General features: G+C 35.9%; 1 protein-coding gene and 1 long non-coding RNA gene across 2 annotated transcripts; one reads left to right on the top strand and one right to left on the bottom strand.

Annotated features, from left to right (window-relative positions):
- Positions 1-2173: 2173 nt before the first annotated feature.
- On the bottom strand, positions 2174-16259 carry LOC128999663 (cryptochrome-2). Its single transcript, XM_054426281.1, has 10 exons — positions 16167-16259; positions 14617-14762; positions 12884-13078; positions 11880-12141; positions 9511-9639; positions 6821-7000; positions 5860-6000; positions 4654-4805; positions 3637-3842; positions 2174-2624 (listed from the first exon to the last, which is right to left on the bottom strand). Exons 1-10 carry the CDS (start codon positions 16248-16250, stop codon positions 2533-2535), a joined length of 1587 nt encoding a protein of 528 aa, XP_054282256.1. The 5' UTR covers positions 16251-16259; the 3' UTR covers positions 2174-2532.
- A 647-nt stretch (positions 16260-16906) lies between these two features.
- LOC129001773 (uncharacterized) lies at positions 16907-22207 on the top strand. The gene is made up of 4 exons (XR_008491490.1): positions 16907-17037; positions 18473-18693; positions 20306-20444; positions 21733-22207. It is a non-coding gene; the product is annotated as an uncharacterized LOC129001773 (long non-coding RNA).
- The last annotated feature ends 826 nt before the right edge of the window (positions 22208-23033 follow it).

The following is a 23033-nucleotide window of genomic DNA, read 5'->3' as shown; positions in this document are numbered from 1 at the left end:
TTAGTGAAACATATTAAATACTTTGAAATAAACTAAATAAACAATTAAAAAGGTAAAACCGTAAAAGGGTTTGGTAATTAATTGTTTGTAAGTCTAACAATCTATTCCTGCTTCAAAAATACCTAGCATTTCTAAAAGAAAGAGTTTCCCCAATTCCTTGTCCCAATAGAAAATGATTATGTTAAACATAAATATATGTTTTATTTGAGATCGGAGCAAGTTTGAGTATTAAGTTTGATTTGAGAAGACACATTTGGTGAAAGGCAACCTGAACACAATCGTGATGTTATCATTTGCATTAAATCTTTAATTGCTCGATAAAAAGGGTTATCTACGTTTTATTTAATATAATTTCATTCTAAAGAAACACAAAGAAGCAAGAGGAAGTTCCTAACGCTTCAGCAGAAAAAAACAATGAAAAGATAACTCCCACCTCTTTTCCTCTTGCTACGTTGATAAAAGGATGATCTTAAAGTTGTAATACCTAAAATACAGGAGAAACCTTCAACTCCAACCTTGGCATAACCGACTCCTCGGAATGTCCGATATCCGACCGTCTACTTGTTTTCTTCTGGGAAAACTGGTAAAAATGTTTGGACCCGGGACCGCAGGAACCGGAGTCCCGCGCTCTAACCACTAGACCAGCTAGCCCAAGCACATAACAGTAAGTCCAAGTAATTTGATGATTTTCAATTGTTAGAATAAACAATACAAATCAAAAGGAAAAATGAGTATGGACTTATTTCTCCCGACGTCTCACCTTTTGGCCGTTATGACAATGGCTAGTACCGTCATGGTCGGATATGAGGTGTTCTACTGTAGTTAAATCTATATAATTAATACGCTACATGAAACTTTGTCGGTTGAACTCCCCCGCCATTTCTTAATAGATTTTATCCGTTGACGTCTCATTGGTTGACGTCCCGTTGTCGTGTAGATTTGCAAACTGGCCTTACATTTTTGAAAAAGTCCCTTGGGCTCTGCCCCAGTGGCTTTGAAAGTTCCCATGTTATCCTTATGAACATAATTGTTTACATTTTGATCAGCTGTATAATTTAATTGCTGTTATTTATTTTTCAATTCAACAAAACGCATTGGGTACATTTACTGATTTTGTTGAAATTAAATATTTACTACTTTAATTTACATTCGTACATATTACAATGTAAAAAATCGAGAAAGCCTGGGACATTTGTTATATTTTACCAAATAAGAAAAATTAATTGATACAGTACTGTATTCCTTGAGCAATTGAAAGAAGCGATTTTTTAACCATGGAAACATAGGAAAGCCATAGAACGCCACCAAGTAGAAGAAATATATATTTAAAAAAAATTACTATCGTTATAACCTATATAATGAAGGAACACCTACAGCTACAATATGAAGATTCCCACAAACAATGAACAAGGATGTTAGGCGAAGTGCTACTATTTTGTAGGAAAAAATGGACTTAACTTTATGATGATTGACAAAGGAAACCCCTTTAAGTCTGAATTAAACTGGACGGCAAGGACATTAATCATTAAATATACGTTTTCATAAAAGTCAAGTGATTTTAAAAGAATGTGACTACATCCAAGAAACCACTTTCATTGAAGGATTCACATTACTGTATTCACATTTAAGGGAACAAAAAAACCATCTGAACGACATTAGGCCTTTCAATTCTGCATTTATTTACAATATAACAGTAACTAGCCAAATGAATGCCAATTGATGCAAATAAAATTGCAACAGAGAGGTTATGCAGAAAATCAGGTAGTTCTTAGTCATGTAAACAAAATTTTATCGCTATAACAAATTTACTGAAATTTGTAAACGTACTGGCGACAATGGGTGGTACCATGCAGACTACATTATCATTGACGAAGATCAACACGGACAACCTAACACGGCTATAAAGTGGGAATCATTTTAAAAAACCAGTTCAGCTTTTGAAAAATTCTAAAATATTTACAAGAAATGTTGATTATATGGAACTGTTAGGTAGGCTACGTATCTATGAGTTGAGTCTTTTAAAAATCTCTGGAAATTATGATGACTTTTATTTGTTTTTAAATAACTACTGTACTTCTTTGCAATTGCTCGATTTCGAGCAACGTGTACACTAGTACCATCTTATTTTCCAACTAAACAAATTAAATCAAAGGTTAATAATTATATTGTCAAATTATGTAAATGTAGATCTTTATATCACAGATACATTTTATGATGTCGAAAATGAAAAGTCATTAACAAACAGGCCCTATAGATATAATACTTCAACCTGGTCATTTTTACATTATAAAACATGGTATACATTGAACTAACCTTAACCTGTTTAAATTTAATTAAAACAGGGAAAGTGTAAGTTGAGCAAAAACTTGTGCTTAAAAAGATAAAAGTATTTTGTAAGTTCTCCACTTACAACTTTGTTAAATAAGAAACTTGTTAATTTGTCTATTGTGCAAAACAAAATTGCTCTTAACAACGAGCTGTGCGAGATCCGTCAACAACTGTTTAACAGATTACATTGGTTGTGTTTCTCATTTATTTCTTTACATAATCTTTTATACTTTTGGACTTTGGCTTCTTTTTCGTAGAGGACTCACCCCCATCCGATGGCCTTTTTTGGCTTTTATCTGAAACAAAGAGTATTGGTATATTTATTTCCTACACAAAAAATAAAGCAATATATTCTTAACTCCATTCATAGCAACACTGTAGCAATTATATTGTTTTAACATTCTGTAATGAATTCGGCAAAGGGATTAAGAGTAGAAGAAAGAAGGGAAAGAAGATAATAAAAGATACGTTAATATATCTTTAGGTGATATGAAAAGTAAAGTTTATAATTATATCTTCTTCAAATCAAACCTGGGGATTTAACATACCCGACAGCAAACCTGCCGACTAAGCGAATTTCCATTGGTCTGAATTGATTTTCAATTAAATCTATTTAAATAACATTAGGTTTCTTGAGTACCTAGGTTTGCTGCTACAAGGAAAGTAATGAAGTGTATTTTTTTGTAAAATATTAAATTATTAATAGCTTAGTATAAAATAAATAAATTTGCCAAGTTTGATCAACATATATCCATAAACAAGCAAACTACAACATTTTACAATATTCTCCATAAAAATAACATGAGAATTTTTAAATTTAAAATTTTTTTGTATTTTGTCTGTTACTAATAATTGTACAAAAACACTTTGATATAGGCCTACTAAATTATTTGTTTTTTAATCTCTTTAAAAATATCTAGAGAGACATTGGGAAATTTTGTGTTTTGAGAGTCAAAAATGAGAACAATTTTTTACCTCATAAAACCCTCTTTCCCATGGTCCGATCATGCTGCTTCGTGAACTCATTCTAGTTTATCCCGCCTTATACCTTTAAACCAAATTTCATCAAAATCGACAAAAATTACTCAAGTTATTGCGTTCATGGATGTATATATACATATATATAAATCTGAACGAATGGTCTTTTTTGTCCTCTGGGGACATCAAAATGATCAAGTAAATCGGTTCCAGGCCTAGGTCTTACCGTACCACCTATGGTAATAGCTCCCTATAGGGAAATTTGATAAAACGTCCTCACATATACCAAATACACACAAAAAGTTATTCAAAAAGATTTCAAACATTTACCTGGTGAAGCTTTCATTTCCTTTGTGCTCTTGTATGCTGCAGACATTCTAGCTATGTTCTTCTTGTAGACCTCCTCGTGTTTGACTATTCTCCGAGGGTAGTCCGTACCTACGACACAGCCAGCTGTCTTCTGTACGGACATTGGAGCTTCCCATGGCTCGTAAATATACTCTGGGGGAAACTTTTTGACTTCGGGCACGTACTTCCTGCAACGAAACATATCACAGGAAAATTACAGTAAAAAAATAAATCTAGATTTAGCACTTAAGAGAAATATTCTAATCAAAAGAGTATTTGAATAGACTACATCAATATTTTTACAATGGCTAGCGAAAAATCCTTTTGTTTTATTTTGTAGGGTAGGTAGCTATTTAAAATGTTCTAAAATTATCCTTTTGTTTTATTTTGTAGGGTAGGTAGCTATTTAAAATGTTCTAAAATTATTCTAGCAATCTAGGGAAGATGATAATCAAATGGTAAACAAATCCACAAACAGTTTTTCTATATGCTGACTGTAAATCATAGAAAAAAAGATTTAAATATAGACTGTCAGCCGTGCTGCCGTTACCATAGGTTCTGGCGCACACCGCTAGGAGCACTGTGTAGTTACGTAGCGTGTAAGCCGTAATGACATGGCGCTCCCAGTGGTGAGCGTCAGAATCTATGGTAACCACAGCATGGATGACGGTCTATATTTAATTCTTTTTGACTATGTTTTAATGCAACATAACTGAGCAGTAAATGCATATTAAATTTCATTGATTCTATAATTAGATCAGCATAAAGGGTCAATTTGATCTTTTAATAAAAAAAAAAAAAACTCTTGTTTTCTGCTATAAAGAGAAAAAAACAAATACTCCAAATCACATAATAGCATGTGTGTTTTTTGAATCTTGTATTAGAAAGATGTGAAAAAAGTACAAGAGAATTATAAGACATCACTGACCCATATAGACAGTCAAGAGAATATAATTAACAAGTATTACATTTAAAACATATTAAAATAACAAAAAATACCTGATATAATCTCCGAGTTTGTCAGTTTTCTTGCCGAACACTACTGGGCTGTAAACACGGTGGAACTGATGGAAAAACGCAGATGCTGAGAGCCACATCCAGTTGCCTGCGTTCAGCGACCAATCCTGGTCTAGCAGTAGCTCCTCGAACACCTGATGAAAGGTAAAAAAGGTTATCACCATATTTTCCAGTGTGTTGGAATAGTAGAGACAGCTACTATGAAAAGTAAATTTAGCATTGATTTTGTTTTATTTATAACTAGATGTTAACCAAGGGCTTCACCCCGTTTGACCTCACAAGTATAAATAAAACTATTGATTGGTTAAGTTAAGCTGAAATAAACAAAACAGAATACAGTAATACAAACAAAAAATCACACCTGATTTTAATAAGGTAATAAATTGAAAGAATAACATACAAATAAGTACAGCTGAGGTATTTTTAACATTAGGTGTATGGAAAGTTCCCTTTAGAAAGGAATTACGATCTTAAAGGGCAATTTATGAAATAATGGATGGTTTTGGCAAGGTTTCTAGTCATGACGAACATTTTAAATATATGGTTTATGGTGGTGTGACTTGTAGTTTTCTCAAAAGTTCATGGGTACTTTGGGATTTATATATGGATTTTCATCAACAGAAGTGTGGTTTTTGGTTACAGTGCTTAGTTATCAATTCAATTATTTGAGATGGGGAAGCCACTAGTGTGTATTCTAATCCAAATATGAGTGAAGGATGCATGTAGAATGGTGTGTGATGATCTGTGTAGCTTTGTTACTGACTAGGATCAGCTGGGTCTGGTTCCGAACCATCAAAAAGCTACTGACTTTTCTCACTTCTGACTTTAAACAATTCATGTTATTAATTTATCTTTAATAGATTGGTATATGTAGTAAAAAAGTCATTGAGTTAGAGTTGAAAAAATATCTTCCAACAAAGATATTGCTGAAGAAGATTCCAGTGAACACTTTGAATCAATATAAAGTAGTGGAAGGACACTCAGGAGTATCATTATGTTAAATAGGCCTATCTCCCGTCACCTACTAATTCAAATGTTAAACAAAATAAGCTACGGTAAGCCAAAAATTTTAATCTTTTATCTTACATCACAACGCTTTTGCTGCACATAAAAATTACATAATGAAAAATCATTATGGACAGAGACTACCTATGTTACAACTAATGTTACTTCTCCAACAAAACTTACTTTTTGGCCTTCCTCCCAAGACTGCCACAGGTCGCCTCGTGTGAGGAAGCAAGCAACGGCGTGCCGCGCCAGGTGGTGTATCCAGCCCTCCTGGCGTAACTGGCGCATAATGGCGTCAATGAACGGATAACCAGTCCGGCCCTGCGATGAGAAATTAATGAAACTCACGGATATATTGTAAAACCTATCATTTTATAAAACTCTACAGCTAATGCTTTGAAATTATTAGCTGTTATGTTAGTATCAAAATATCAACACTGGCAGCATTCGAGAACAACCGGGCCATTGATTTGTTTTTGCTATTGCTATCCTTGAAGAAATCAAATATCCCTGCTAGTTTAATTACTTCAAGGAAGTAGGACATTGAAAAAGGTTTATGAGGTTTTATTCTATTAGATAGCCTAGAATATGTATTGCATCTTAGTGTGGAACTCGCTGTTAAAATATCAATTCATAGTGATGAAGGGGAGACAGAGAATAACAGGAGAAGATAGGAGTACGATGATAGATGAGAGAAGAACATTGAAGGGATAGGAGAAGAGGGGGCCTAACTGATGCTTAGATTTGGGAATAGTCAGAATGGAGGAGAATTATGTATGCATGTAATCAAATTGTAAAAAAATAATTAAAAATGGTGTTGGTAGCCAAATTGTGTTAGTGATCTGAAGGTTGCAGATTTTGATACTACTATTTTTAGGCAAAGACAAAAGTAGGGGATTTTGGTAAGGAACTCATATTGAGTAGGTTTTTTTTAGTGACTTCGTAATGTGATTTTGGGTCCAAATGCTGTTTGTCACTAAGCTTTCGACTGATTCTATTTAACAAAATAATTTGGATCGTTCCCTTGCAAAAACGTAAAAACTGCCAATTAGCGTAGAAAAACTCATAAAAAGGAAAAGAAAACATTAGCCTACAGAAATATCCTACAGTCAACGATTCAGGCTATACAATGTTGACTCACATGTGCCCAAGCTTCAAGATACTCCGGGTTGTTGTCCCACGGCACCTGTGCGCAGACAGGATTGTCGACCATCTGGTCAAATTTGGGAGTCGCAGCCGCCACCGTGTAGTAGAACTCTCTCCAGTACATCTGTCCCATAAGAGACACGGGTGGCTTGGAGTGAGGTCGGCCGGTGATCACCTGAACAAACATCGTTTATTGGATTGATCAAACATATCAAGATGTGCATATTAGGGTGAAGTGTGAAGAATGTTGAATGAAAGAGTTGCTTTCGGTATCTAAGTTAGTTGTTTAGCTATTAACCATAAACTTTCAAATCTCTTGAATTGAATTAAATAACTGAATGTCACTTCATTGGGCTACTAAAATGTATCCAGTTCCAGTGTTTGAATAAACATCAATATATAAAAGGGCAGCCAGCAGTATGAAATAAAGTGGTGACTACAGGGCCGGTTCTAGGAATTTTTCAGAGTTAAGAGAACACCCGAATCAGCGCCACTTAGAATCCCCCCCCCACGACCCACCCTCAACCCATGAACATTACTTAACCGTATTTGTGAATTTTTTCCCAAAGATTTTGGGAAGAACTTTTTTATAAGTTTAGGTTAGAAGAATACTTGCAATAAAAAACTGTTTATTATTCCCCCGAATTTAACATTTTTACACTTTTATTCATCGTATAAACTTTAGCAAAACCAAGGCTACACTAAAAAACAGGCCGTAATGCTCGTCAAGCATGACGCCACGATAGAAGACGGCAATGACGTAATGTTTGCCGTTTTGTGATCAGCTGCTTGTTTTAATCTTTCCTTGGAAAATAAATAAATAAATACCTACGTCATTGCCATCTTCTATCGTGACGTCATGCTTGACGAGCATCACGGACCAAGTTAACAATTTATTTCTAAATGTGAAAACAATTTTTACGCCACACTACACTATTTTGACGAACTTCCCACACTAGGATTTAATCCAGAAAACAGCTGTTTGCCGCCAGCTTAATCAAATGAGGTTTCATTGCGTACTACTGTACTGTAATGAGTTTTACCGGACACCAATCAGCTGATTACACTGTATTTGGGTGACAATGAGTGGTTATAAACAAAAACATAACCTCTCTTAAAGGTTATGACTAGTGATTTTTAGTCCTTTAGTTGGTGGTAATATGTAAGGATTTGTACAGATTTAGTAGTATGGCGTTAACTATCGTACGTAACTTGTCCAAAATGTGTTAACGGGACTCGTATGGTAATCCCGTACTCGACCGTCTCGCATGGGAACGACCACACTCGTCCGGTAAACACTTATTTTCAGGACTAGTAACGTAATATACTATTACAGGATAACTTGGATACGATATAAGATAGCCTATTACAATGAAAAACATGTGTAGATAGATGACAAGAGAGGAATTTTTAATTGAACACATTAAACATGAAGAAAACATGAAAAACCAAATTTATTACCTTGACAAAAGAATACAAAATTATCAATTTGAACAGTTCAAAAGCTTTTAGCAGTTAAAAACTAATTTTCCTAGCTTTGATCTTGGCAAATTCTTTAATTGCAGAGTTGGTATCAATCTGGTTCAGAACATCAGAATGTGGTTCAGAACATGAGTCATGAAATGAAACCCACAGGCGCCGCGCTGTAGTACGCTGCCGACTGCCGAGCGTCAGCTCACTACAAATCGAAACTACAAATGGCATTCAGTCCTTGAGTTGTAGTGCTGTACAAATATACACATTTTTCATATGCTGTTGATACAAACAGAATAAATGCCTTTATTGTGGTGCTTTGAATACTTGAACTCTGAGCAAAAATAAACAAAATTACGTTATTCACTAAAAAAAATTGTTCCGTTGGCGCCACGGCGCCAATTTTTCGTGGCGCCATATGCGGCCGCTTAGTTCGCGTATGGGTTAAACCGGCCCTGGGTGACTAAAATCTTAAAATTGGACATGTACAGTCCGAAAAACAGCCACACGTCCTTTCATTTATTTTTAAGACTTATTGAACTTAAAATAGTTTTTCAGGTCAAAATTTCAAAAAACCATCATATCACAACACAGTTTACTATAAAACTAGTGCACTTGTTGCTCGAATTCGAGCAATTACCAAGTAGTACAGGCGTTACTTTAAAACTAATTAACAGTCATAATTTCCGATGACTTAAAAGAGTCACTCAAAGATAACGTAATCAATCGCTCCACTCCAGTTATCGAAACTGAAAACGAACGCTCTTGTGTGTATAATGTGTTTACTATGAACAGCTGTTAATACAAATTATAGTTATTCGTCTGTTTAAGTAAACAAAATCTTTTCTTCATAAGAAATACATGGGGATTATGATGGCCTGCGGGGCAAAGCCCGAGGACTTTTATCACAGGAATTGGTGAAAGGGGGCGTCTACACAAAAAATGCTTCATACTGACACATCTTTTGTAAAAATCCGTCCATTATTAACGGAGGAGTAGTGTTTCGTAGAAATCGCCTTCACGTATTATATATAAGGATTTGTATGTAAAATAACAACAAAATAGTACCTAACAAGCAAGTCAAATAAATTCAACATTACACAATTATATTTAGGTTTGATGGGGCGAAGAAAAATTGTAAACCAAATAAATATAGAAAAGAAATGCTCTGTAAGAAATTATTAGATAGTAATGTAATAACTTATGCCAAACCTCTTTGAGTTTGTAGTAAAACAGGCGAGAAGAGAGACATCCAAAGCGGAAGTAAGGACTCAGAACTGTAGTGCTTGGCTTCAGGCTGTTCGGCGATGTATTAGGCTTCTCAAACTTACAAATGTACTCCTTGAAATCAAACATGACATTTAAATTAAAAATTGCTGAAATACAATCATAGCCTCTACCATAGTTTGTAAAATTATAAAACAATGAAATAAATTACAAACACCATGGAATAACCATGTACCAATGAAGGCATAAATATCCATAAGAGAAATGTTAAAGGTTAGTAGAATACAATTGTTTTAGTGCCAAAAGATCATGCAATAAAATAATAACAATTTGACTATGCTCAAGCTGTCTTTGAATTTGGTGTAGACAAATTACTGTGTATTTAGTTTAAATAAATATATAGGATGGAGAGGACACAGCTAACTCACCTGATGAAAGGTTGCAGACGAGTCAAAGAACACATAAAATCACACACATAATAATACTTAATATTTCGCCTCTTTCAGAGGCTTCTTCAGAAGTAGGCCTAGATGGTAGTTACAAGAACAACAGTTTAAAATAGGAGTGTATTTAGTTTATAATTTTTTTATTTAATTTTTAATTATTAGGCTAATAATTACCGGTAGCTTATTGTTAAAAATCATTTTATGCAATAGCCTAGTTTATATAAAATCCCACATAAGCACCGAAAAACTGCAACATTTTCAACAAATATTGTTAAAAACTCAAATAGCAATTGTAAAATGTTAATAAGAAAAATCCCTCAGCGAAATATATTAGTTTCGAATTGCACAATACAGTAGACTCCTTCTTATCTGGACACCATTTAACCGGACATCGGTTTAACCAGACTACACTTGGCAGAAATTTCATCTCTTTAACAGGACTATTTTTATCAGCACATCGGTTTAACCGGACTAGATCGGCAGGAAGTGGGCGGTACTAAAACAACCGTTCTCATGGGAAAGATTTGAAATCAGTGATCAGGTGTCTAAATACAATGCTCTCATAAATTTCAAGTCAAATACTGTATTATAATCCATATTTTCTAGCCCCTGAGCTGGTTCTATAACTAAATTGAAATTTTACCTTTGTCATCCAGCTCCTGATATTATTATTAACTTGTTACGGCCGTTTCAGCATCACTGTGCCATCGTCGGACTGTTCAGCCAAAAGGCGTCGTTAAAACACAAAAACATACACACGAAACACACACATATTTGTCAAAACGGGGTTTTGAAAACAGGCCTGTTGAGGATAGTACATTCCCGAACTTGAGCAAGTAGCTGACTCAAGTCTCTGAGTCAGCTAGAAATGAACAGTCCGACGATGGCACAGTGATGCTGAAACGGCCGTAACAAGTTGATAATAAATAATAAATAAATAATAAATAAAAATGCCTTTATTTATTAAGCGTTTCTCAGTACAAATACTGCTTCTCAGAACAACTTTCGTCAAAAACAATATAAAACTAACAACAAATAAATAGAGCAATAACAAAACAGAAACAAGACAATATGAGTAACAGTAATTAACCATCAGTGCACAATTCTTTGATCTTAACTCTAAATGATGATAAAGAATACTTTTTGAGGCCAGAGGGGAGGTCGTTGTACAGTTTTGGACCGAAGTACGAGAAGCTTCGTCTCCCAAACTCAAGCCTCACTCTTGGAAAGTGAAGCTGGAGACCACCATGGCGGGTACTGCGCTGAGAGACCTCCTCCCGGAAAGAGAGCCTCTCAAGAAGGTACTGTGGCTCCTGTAAGACAAGAGCCTTGTGCACCATGCAGCACGTCATGATCCTGCAAACAGTGTCTACTGTTGTCATCCCCGCTACAGCTCTATAGGGAGAGACATGTTCAAATTTTTTGAGGCAAAATATGAAGCGAATAGCTGAATTTTGCAGTTTCTGCATTCGGGTCATGTCTACTCCAGAGATGCTGTTTCCATAAGCAGGGAGACAATATGTAAACACCGACAGGACTAGTGACTGCATGAGGCGCAGCTTCGCAGATTCTGGCAGCAGACTTCTAAACCTGTACAGCCCTCTCAGCCTTCCTAACGCGCGCTGCGAAGCATGTGTGATATGTAATAATATCAGGAGCTGGATGACAAAGGTAAAATTTCAATTTAGTCAAATACTGTATGCAGTATGCATTTAAACGGTCCGTTTTAACGAGTTTTTGGGGACATCGGTTCAACCGGAATACCCGTTATCCGGACTGGCATCGGTTTCGAGGAGTCCGGATAAGAGGGAGTCTACTGTACATCAAACACATACCTTGTAAGCCTCGGCAAGCTACACTTAGCAATAAAATCAACACTAACCAACAAATATTAAAAGCCTACTCTACCGTTTTTTTCAGATGTTCTTCCATTCTACGGAGAGCCTCCGTTTCACCACCAGGGTACAAGCAAGGGCCCATCGTACTGTGGTCAACGCCCAGCTTCTCCAAAGAGGGAAGGAGGTACTTTCCCTCGTCCAGCGGGGCCCGAGCAGCAGTAGGTACTGAGACGGGGGCCTCCACAGGCCTTGGTGGGGCCGGCATACTCTCCGCGACTGATATCCACTTCTGCATTGTTAGCGGGGTTTTACCCAAGTTCTTTGCGATTACACTGGAAACACATTATTTTAGTGTTACGTTATGTTACATTTGATGAATATTCTAATGTTGTTAAACCTTGCTTATATGATTAAAATACAGTAGAGGGTATTTGATCAAGGATATTTGAAAATGGTAATCAAAAGCCACTTGTTATCGAGGGTTTTGTTATTGAGTTTCCACTGAATACATAATAAAAATCATTTTAAAACTGAGAGAACCATTTTGTAACTGGTATTAGAATAATTAATTACTCTTTACACAAACATCTAACTGAAAAGCTTAGTCCTGAGTATATGGCTTCAAAACAACACAAATAAATTATTGATAGAATGCCTAGCTTAAGTATATAGATTCAATATTTTTATTTCTCATTGACATTTAATACTGGTTCCAAAACCATTTTCATATACACAAAAAAATAGTTAAGCTGTTAAGAAGAGTCATATTTGAAATGTAATTGCAAAAAGTTACATTTTATAGACTAACAAAACCGGTTCCTAACAATATTGTGTTCTTATTCTTCTTATTAAAGTCCGCTCAAAAAATTTAGGCAGCTTAAAGGGAAATGTTCCCGGGTTCCGCTACCACTTTTTTTAGTTAATGTATTTAAATATCAGCTGTCGACTGTTGTTTCCAAGTTACCAAGAGTGTGGTAGAGGGGATACAATAGCTTCCCCTCAAACCACCTAAATGTTGTGAACAGAGCATAGTAAAACATATGTAGGCCTAGTTAAATTCTTGTCCCAACTTACGCCTCAGGATTATAGATAGTATGAGAAGTAGATGTGATCACTTCAACGCCATGTTTCTTTGCTAATTTGGTAACAGCTGCATCTCGTTTTTGCGGATAAGGTTCAATGTCCACTTCAAATGTCAATCTTTTAACATTCCACTTTTTGAATAACTCAGTAAACACTTCTTCTGGAACACCTTCCAAAACATAGAGCCTGTAAAGTTGAGAATATTTTATACATTATTTTGGATCAATAAACATAATATATACCCACCGTACTGTAGAGGGACTAGTAAATTTAAGAAGTGAACTATTAAAGGAATCGCCAACTGATCATATCGTGTAATTTTCAGTACAATAATGACAGTGCCAGTAGATTGTTTGAAGTTAGGGCCTATGTGTATTATAATGTACAAATGAAACTAAACAGATGAATAATCTGTAAAAAGTATGATGTAACACACGTGAAAGCAATAATGAGAATAAGGTGGGCAGGACACACAATACGGGGGGACATGGGGGGGGGGGGTTTACTATTAAAAGAAGCAAGCATAGGAAAGCCAGAAGGGAAACGACCATTAGGAAGGCCCAAGGAGAGATGGTGGGATAGTGTCACCAAGGACATCAGAGAAGTGAAGAGGCAGAATATAGAAAGAGAGCGGTTGTTGGTGCGGCTAAATCCTGCCGTGGGTATAAATGGCCATGGGAGTGAGTGAGTGAGTATGCTGAAAATAAAGTGGGCTGGTTTCAAAATCACATGAATCTTTTGTTATTTTGATCATATATATCTTGAGACCCCTAGAAAAACTAATTCAAAACCAAGTATTAATTTAGACAACAATAGAATTTATTTTATGTTTTTATTTTATTGGACGTTGTCACAACAACTGGATGCTGTGGCAACATAATTCCGAGTATTTATTTTTATTTTTATGTGCTATGTAATTATGGTAGAATAAAATTATTATTTCATTAGGCCTATCATTATTTTTACTTATTTAATATTGATTTTTTGTTGAGCAGTTCATGACATAATTTTATGACAGTTATTTTTTTTTTTAATTCATAGTGTAGCCCCTGAACTGTTGAATAGACTAAAAATTAAGGTACATACCTTCACGTCCACAGTTCATATATGTATGGTTAAACCCACCCGTGGGTTTAACCATACATATATAGTTATTTTTTAGCTTGTTTCCAATTAGGGCATATCTTAGTTAACAATAGGCTACTGTATTATTTTCTAAACAAATGTCCCAAACATTATAGGAGTGAAATGGCTAGATTACTTTTTTTTATCGAACATTTTATCAAGCAATCAAGCTAAAAAAAAAAGAAAAACAATAAATTTAGAGTACTAAATTATCATTAGGCTTACTGTGTATTACACCACTTCATCACCAAGATGCAAAACTCATAAATTAGCATATTATGTTAGGTAATCACGTTAGTTAGCATCTTAGGTATTTACAATGTTAGCCCTAAAGGCCTACTAGGTAGGCCTAGGCTATAAATTTGTTGTTATGAAGCCAAACAGAAGCGTGTTCTTTGAAGCTTCAAACCTAATGTAGGCTACCACATAATAGTGTTATTACAAAATGGGTGGATGGGTCTAACTGTAAACGTTTGACATAGGCTTAAATATTTCTTCGTAAAAATTAAAAATTTAAAAACTATAGAAATTCATTTTCATACCTATAGACAATAACAATGCACCAGTTAAGTCTTTGACTAAATAAAAACATATCATACCTTGAGCCAATTTTGCGAAGATTTTCATCTAAATTTTCAAGAGATTGATGCATGAATCGCCAACGATTTGAGCCGATTCTTCGATGTTTCCAGTAGTAAGAGTCCAAGATGAAAACTGGACGAAGCTGATAAAAATCTCCATCGTTCTATCATAAAAAAAAAAATAAAGAAGAATCAGTTACTAGGCCTATATACTGTAATAAGATCTCTTCTTATCAATAATTGACAGGACAGGGTAAGCATTTGAGTGAGTTAAGAAAGTAGCAGTCAATTTTTGAAGTAGCCCAGACCTAGCCAACACCTGCTGAGAAAATTTAAGTTTAAGTCATCCGCTGTAATGTTGTGACTATTTGCCATGGTCATAAGGAGATCATCACCGTTTCCTGCAACGCAGCAAAAATCTTGTTTATCCCCTGCAATCACGGAAACATTTAACCTCCAAAAATATGGTCAATCATGGCAAAACGTCTCTCACAGTCATAGGAACGTTAACACCAACTTATGTGTCGACGAAATCAAAAAATTCCGCGATCGCAGCCAAATATGAATCATCTACCATAGGCCTACTCGCAGGGACATCCATCAACTCCAGCAATCACAAAAACATTATCGTTGTTAGAGGCTTATCTGTGATCCTGGCAATCTCCTGAGTAGGCTATATCATAAGGTAAAGAAAACATCATCATCGTCTCCAGTGATCGTTAAGAAAATAAAAGTCCCCCGCAGTCACAGGGGCATTATCATCGTCTTCCGCGATGACGTGTGATCAATAAATGTCACTTAACTTACTGTTGTGGCTTGCCACTGAACTGGGAAGGCAAATAAATAATAGAGGAGTACAGGCCTGTATTTCATCTGCAAGAACTACCTATTTGTCTTTTTCGTCAAATGTGAGTGTCTCAGTTGTGATTGAATATGACGATGTCCAACTACTGATTATGACAATGATGTGATATTTCTTGACTTGTTGCCTTCGTTACCACACCGGAACTAGCATCGATAGGCCTACGCTTTAAAACTGGGACAAAAATAATGGTAAATAAACTAAGTTACAATAAATAAATGTCAATTAAGTAATTGGTTCAGCCATTGAATATGAACCTCGGATAGACCAGCCTTTTGTTCCGACCATGGTCTGACGGTCCCGTAGGTGATGGATTACTTAGCGGGGATGTAGGTTACAGTATTTATTTATGGCGTTACCATTTTACAATAATGTATAAACAACATTCATTCACTTAAGCTCAAGAAATTATTTCAAATAATAAATAATAATAGGTATTAACTTAATTTAAATCTACTAAGTTATGATGCTTATTAATGTTAACACAACTTAGGTACATACAACAGAACAACAATCAAGTTAATCATCCAATACCACACAACAACAGCATTTGGTACATTTGGGGATTTTTTTTAACTTACCTATCAGCATGGACGTTTTTTTCTGATTTTTATATCTAGGCAAGGCTAAAAAATAAGTTAAATAAGAAATACTAGTAAAATAGGTGAATGAAAAATAAGTGTCAATTATAGCTAAGCTAGGTTACCTTTTCCAAAGCAGACATCAGGGCAGGGTTATCGTGTATTCTCAGGCCTTTCCTAAACCAATGAATTGATGTAAGTGGTGACATTTTGTTTATAAGAAGGGATTATATAAAACACACTGGTAAAAATTTAAAACTACGTAGGCCTACTACACACAGTCAACTAGAACATCAACAAACAACCAATCGACCTAACCTAACTTAGGAGCAGGACCAGGACCGCTAACGGAATGGGCACACGGGAGGGACTAAGGCAAGGCCGCACTAGATATACAGGCCGTGCTGCTACTTGTGTGACGTCACAACTGTAGGCGGTCCCGCGGCCGCTACACACATAGGCGCGGGTGGGTTCCATAATATCGACAACCGTAGAAATTGATCGAAACTGAATTATTCCCAGTTTGTCGACACTGGAATATTCCCACTTAACCGACATCCCAAATAACCGACGTCGCAAATGATCGACACCACAAATTGTCGACATCCCATATTGTCGACAATGAAATAGTTTCATTTTGTCGACACTGAAATAGTCCCAGTATATCGACAAGCACCCGTTCTTCGGAGCTACTCTTGAAAAGGAGTTGTTCTAATTCATCGTTCAGTTCCTCAACTCACGAGTCGCAATATTTGATTCCGATTCCGAATTCCGACGGACATCTTCAAGCTGGCCATTTATTGACTTAAAACTTTTATATTGTAAATATTTATCTTTTTTATTTCTTTCCTTGTTTACAAGAAAATAGATGACTCGAGTGTTACAAACAATAGTTTTTAAAGAATAATGTGAAATAAGTTAATTTTTATTTGGTAAAAAAAGTAATCAACGTCATAACTTAATAACATTAAGTAGTCCTACCAGACACTAACTTAGGTAAGTCACCAACAAGAACCTAAGATACAGCTTATTCGTAGGCTAATTCTGGATCATCAAGCAATATTGTAGCAAATGTTTGAATAGGCACTATCCCTAGGCTATTAGGATTGTCTCTTTTTCCCACTGACCCAGTGTCAACTTTATAAATTTGTTTATGTAAAAATATTTGGCTGCACTTTAGTTTATGTCCTACATTCATTCAAATGAAAGATATTAATACAAGACTATTTAATATTTTGAATATTTCATTCCGTTAGTTAGGTTAAGTTTTACCCTAACATTACCCAGAATTGATATTAGGCCTAAGTTTATTGAATGAAATAATCAATATGACTGGGACGGGTGGCGTCGTCCTGTAATCCAACTACTAGGAGGTCACGAATTGTGGATATTTATAGGCATGCACTGTGGATGCGATACTCCCTGGTGTGGATTAACGTCCGCACGAGTGAGTACTACGACTATCCGCAGTACTATCCTGATAATTAGACCAATTCGTATATACCAAGGCAATAATGTGGTTCGGATTCCACTATAAACCGTAGGTCCCTTAGTTGCCATTAGCTGTATGGGCTATTAATTAACAGCTGTGTCCAAGGAATGTCGGCCTTAGTCACTAACAAGACTACAAGATCGCGCCACTCATCCTGATCCTACACTCATTTCCATTCATACTTGGCTTAAAATACGGTACCTATAGTGTGATTGTTGACGGAAAGCGGCTGGCTGAAGGGTCGACCATACTCTCACACACGCAGGCCTCACACACACAGACGCAAGGGATTAGGACAGACCATTGTCCTGCCGCACGAGTCATCGCTGGCTCACGGAAATTGAACTATAATTTTTTTTAATTTTACGTTTGTTATAAAATGTGGTAACGATTTTGACTTCAGCTCAAAATGCTTAGTCAAATGATACCTACCAAACAATATATATTTTGCTTACAAAGTGTAAAAGCTACGAATATTTTAACACGTTTTTATTAGCTAGCTACTTGTCATAATCATTTCGTGTTTGGACTCATTTTTCATTGAATTAAACAACAAATTTATTAACACTAACCATTTTACTGTATATCTAAAATCAAATGAATTGCAATTTTGAGGTATCATACAACAGATCTTATATTTCTACTTAGTGAATAGGGGATCGGGGCTTTCAGGCAATTAGGACGGTGGTGAGTGTGCGTGCGTGAGTCGGGTCCCTCACAGGTAGGGCTGAGCTCCAGCCGCACTCCAGTAAAAATCAGACTATACTTTGTATGGTCGCCAAGTAATAAGTAAGAAAGTATTAAAGAAATATATTCATAGGAATGAGTGTAGGACGTAAAATTATGTGCTGTCAAATATTCTAGAGCTGTTTGTATTTGGTGTAAGACTAGACTTGGATTATATAATTCATTGCTATGACATCAATGTTAATTTTATAGATGATCCTGGAGCAAAGGCTGTAATTTGACCTGAACCCAAATTGGTCTCTATTTTAAATATTGTCTTGAACCAATAAGTTAAGAGGACTAACCTTTCTGGACGACATTGCCATCGACATCACTGCAGATGAGAGAGAAAGAGAGACCAGAGTTGTGGACCCTGGAGGCAATTACCATACTGCCGTGATAATGTTACTTGGTCTAACCATAACTTAAGTGAGGTGAACATTCTTTCCCCTTTGTGATAGATTCTAGGCTATGTTTGTTAACTAAGTTATTCAATGTTCAAATTGGTACTTTGGTAAGTATTATCCGGAGGCTACAGATAGGCTATACAGCGCTTTGCGGCGGTTATGTTAGGTTGGGTTATCATAAATAGAAAGAACATTTTTATGTCCTAGGCCTAAACTTACTGTCCATATTTGGGTGGGTTCCATATTATCGACAACCATAGAAACTGATCCAAACTGAATCATTTCATTTAGTGTTGAACAGAGTTTGAACAACTAATTATTTATATGTTTTATGGTAACTTTAGGGAAAATATAATGTGTAACACAAGTGCAAACTGCCTTTGCTGCACTCGAGAAACTTTCCACACTCGCCTACGGCTTGTGCGTAAACATTTCTCTTATGTGTAGCAAAGTGCCACTTCGCCCACTAGTTACCTACACAAATAAACTATATTAATACTAACATTAATAACTACATTAATAGTTTTTGGTGGAACATAAGGATAATTAATTATAATCTTTATGCAAATTTATAGTTTTTTTTATAAAAAATTAAAACTAGGCCCCTACTTAAAATGTATTTGGATACATCTTGAAACATGTTGTTTGGAAATGTCTTAATTAGGCTAGAGCTTGCATTTTTGCAAATTGGGAAATAACAAATAATTAATGTTTAACACGTTCGCTACCGAGCGACGCACATATGCGTTGGTCCGGTCACTCCTACGCTACAGACCAAAAGGAATGATCATGACGTTGCTTACAGACCAAGTGATATAGGAATAACATTGCCAACAGACCAAAAGAGAAATATCGTTTAAATGGACGAATTGACTTCATATTAACCTTAAGTGAATAAGTAAGCAATAAATATTGTTTTTATTTATCGTTTGGAGCAACTTTCAAAACGCTGCATATATGCGTCGGTCAGTTTATTTAATGAAATCTAGATAAAAAGATTACCTACATTTTCGTTTCAATAGACCAGGCGACACACGTTTAAGCGTCGTTGTAAATTTGGTTGTTTCAAGCTTTTACACAAACAAATAAAGAAACTCCACCACTCGCCAAAACTGCAAAGGTTATAACGTTTACATCTGTTCTGAGATGTCGCGGAATGCACAATGTAAACAACAATGTTGCCAACTGTTGTGTGACGTAACCAATCGTCATATCCACAGACCAAGCGACGCACATTTGCGGCAGATATCCCTCTAGACCGATACGATAAAATCAGGGCTTTAAAATAGACCGTTGCTAAGAAATACGCTGATTAATAACATTGAACACCGACGCAAGTGTGCGTCGTTAGTCTATTTCAATGTGATCAGCTGACGCAAATATGCGTCGGTGGTCTATGCGAACGTAAATTCCATATAATTGTGGTAGCGAACAAGTTAAACCAATTTATTTTGTCTAAACCAAATTATTGTTACAAATTCTAATATTTGTACTAACTTGACCCAGATTTGCTCAAACATTTTCCTATTAGCTGTACCTATTTGAATATCGCAAATATAGAAAGGAGTGTACACACTTGTATTATTTGTTGGACTAAAATTATTTGTATAACACTATTTTTTGCAATATTTCTGTACAGAACTGAAGCCTACCAGTAAAATGGGGGCGTTGTAATTAATATCCTCCGACATTGGAGAATACAGGGGAGAGGTGCCAGAGGAAGAGGAGATCGAGGATGGGGCGAAGTAAAGACTAAGATTGAAGAGAACTAACTAATGGTAAGTTTTGCCATTTACTTAAATTTAATACTTATAAAACCAGGGCCGTGTCCATTGCCCCCAAGCCTATGTCGCTTAACCCTCCTGAATTACTAGTATTTAACCAGCATTTTAACTCGAGAGGTGCCCAAAAATTTGCTTTTGTTTTTTAGGAAATGTAGGCTATATTTTTTGACACCATAACTATAATTTTTCTGAATATGTCATAGTTTTTACATTTGGTAAGTACTGAAACAACAATAATTTTAAGACAAATGGAAAAGCCCCTGTCAACAGAAGCAGTTGAAACAAAAAATTCTCATACATCAATAAGGTATTTAGTACAAGCGTGGTTCAATAAGACCTTAGAAGAATATAGAATAACACAATTTGTTGTGATAAATTTGATTTATTTTGCTATAATCTCCTTTTATTCAGCTCTATACACTTATCTTAAAGTTTCTCCAACCTCGTTCAAATTATGTCCAAATAAATAGTACCCTACAAACTTGAAAAGCCTTCAAAATACTCTTCTGTTTCAGTGATGACCAGCTCCATGGCAACTAAAAATGTCCGCTCGTAGGCCTTGAAGCGCCCCTATCCCCACCACCTTCCGCCAGTTACTCGCCCGACAGGGCAGCAAAGAAAACTGTCAGATAATTTTGCCACACTCTGTACGTTATATTTTGTCCTATACAAAATGGGTTATATGGGTCGGCACTTATGTATTGATCCAAACGGTTACTGCAATTGTGGCAAAATTAAACGATATTGTCCTCGGTAATGACCAAATCGTGATTGCAGGGTCATCATCTTCATCTCCCAAGGTTGCCAATGGTTAAAATTGTGGGCATCCTCGGTGCAATCGTGAACATCTTTCGCGGTTGCGAGGCCTGATTATCGTCACCCGCGATCGCTGGTAGTCGTAAATTTCGATCACGCAATCTTTGCAGACGCTTTCGGCTATCATGAGAATACAAGACAAACTTGGATTATTGTACCCCCTAATTCTAACAGATTGTGGGAAAATTTATTTTCCAAGAGAAAAAGCATTCTTTTGAGGCCCCAAGTGAGTCCCCTTCCCAGGCCGAAGCCCTTGGCAATCGCAGTGTCCACTGTTAGGGGAATACGGCCCTGATTTGGAGGCCTATGTTGGTGTGGGGCCTGGTGCAAACCGCCCTCCCCCCCCCCCCTCAGTACGCCACTGAGTAGCCTACATTAAATAATGATAGAAGTATGCATAAAAAGACTCTTTGTTCAGAATACTGTTTTAATTATTAATTTTTGTTCTGTTATATCCACTATCCAGGCCTGATCACAGGGTGGATGGCGATGGAGGCATGGAGGTTGGGGGAGAGGAGGCTGAAGAAGTGGAGACAAATCAGTTTGGATCCATTATGTTGATTAGTTTAACATTTATTTTGAACATCAGTATTTACATTTTTTTCTCATTTAGATTATTAAATTAAGATAATTTTATTGTTTTTATGAAGATTTTTTCTTACATTTTTAATATTTGTTTGTACTTCTGCCTGGTAAAAAAAATACTGTTTATTATGTTTGTTAAAATGATTACTTTCACTAACTTACCTTGTCTTGGGTAACAAGAGATATCTTGATATTTAACTAGCAGGGTGCCTGTTCTATGGGCGGGGATTGTATAAGTCAGTAGAAACCTTCTTATATTTCGATACTTGGTAAATTAATCATTTCCAACTTTATATAGTATAGATCGCTATTCCTGTATTGATGTACTGAAATGAATAAAATTATATGAAATGAAATGTTGTTTTTTATATATTTTGATGACACACTATTAAAAAGGCATAACAATATTCTAGAGTTTATAACAGCTAATGTTTGTGTTTTTATTAATGATTTATTGTGACTTTTGAGTGATTGAAGGATTTGTGATTTGGTTTTAAGGAGATTGATGTACCTAATTTTTTTAACCCTTTGAGTGCCAACGTCCAGGGAACCGGACGTTTTTAAAACGAGCCAAAAGTGCCAACGTCCGGCCGACCAGACGTTTTTAGAACGAGCCAAAAGTGCCAACGTCCGGCTGACCGGACGTTTCGTAATGATCGAACAGTTGTCATAACAACCGAATGGATACTCGGATTCTTTTAACCCATATATTAACATTGAGTCGAAAGTTACTAGATGCGATACATCGATTTTCGTTGGTCGAAATATCGAAAATTCGATTTTTACGAAATTTTAACCTAAAAATCGCCAGATCGCGCTCGGCATTTTAAGCGCGACCTTCGGGAATAATCATCGGCATTTTTTGAGCGTTACTTTTATTTCTCGCCTGGCACTCTAAGGGTTATCTATACTTATTAAATACGCAAGCAGGTTTTTTGTGACAATTACTTTTGAAATTACTGAACCGATTGACATGTTTTTGGTGTCATTGGAAAGAGCATAATGTGAAGTTGTGCAAGAAACTTTCTTTTTAGGGAAATAATTAGAGAGTGAGGACCTGGGGCCCTTTAAAGTTTTGTATTTCTCCATAAGATTAACATGGGAAACAAACATTGTTATGAAACTCCAGCTGTTGTCAGAAATTTAAAGTGAGAAGAAGAACATATGTTAATTGTAAAATTG

Source organism: Macrosteles quadrilineatus, unplaced genomic scaffold (genome assembly GCF_028750875.1).
Source record: "Macrosteles quadrilineatus isolate MER2022 unplaced genomic scaffold, UCM_ALF_1.0 Scaffold_8__2_contigs__length_117827958, whole genome shotgun sequence".
Taxonomy (NCBI): domain Eukaryota; kingdom Metazoa; phylum Arthropoda; class Insecta; order Hemiptera; family Cicadellidae; genus Macrosteles; species Macrosteles quadrilineatus.
Note: the sequence above shows the minus strand (reverse complement) of the source record. Positions and strands in the feature narration are given on the sequence as shown.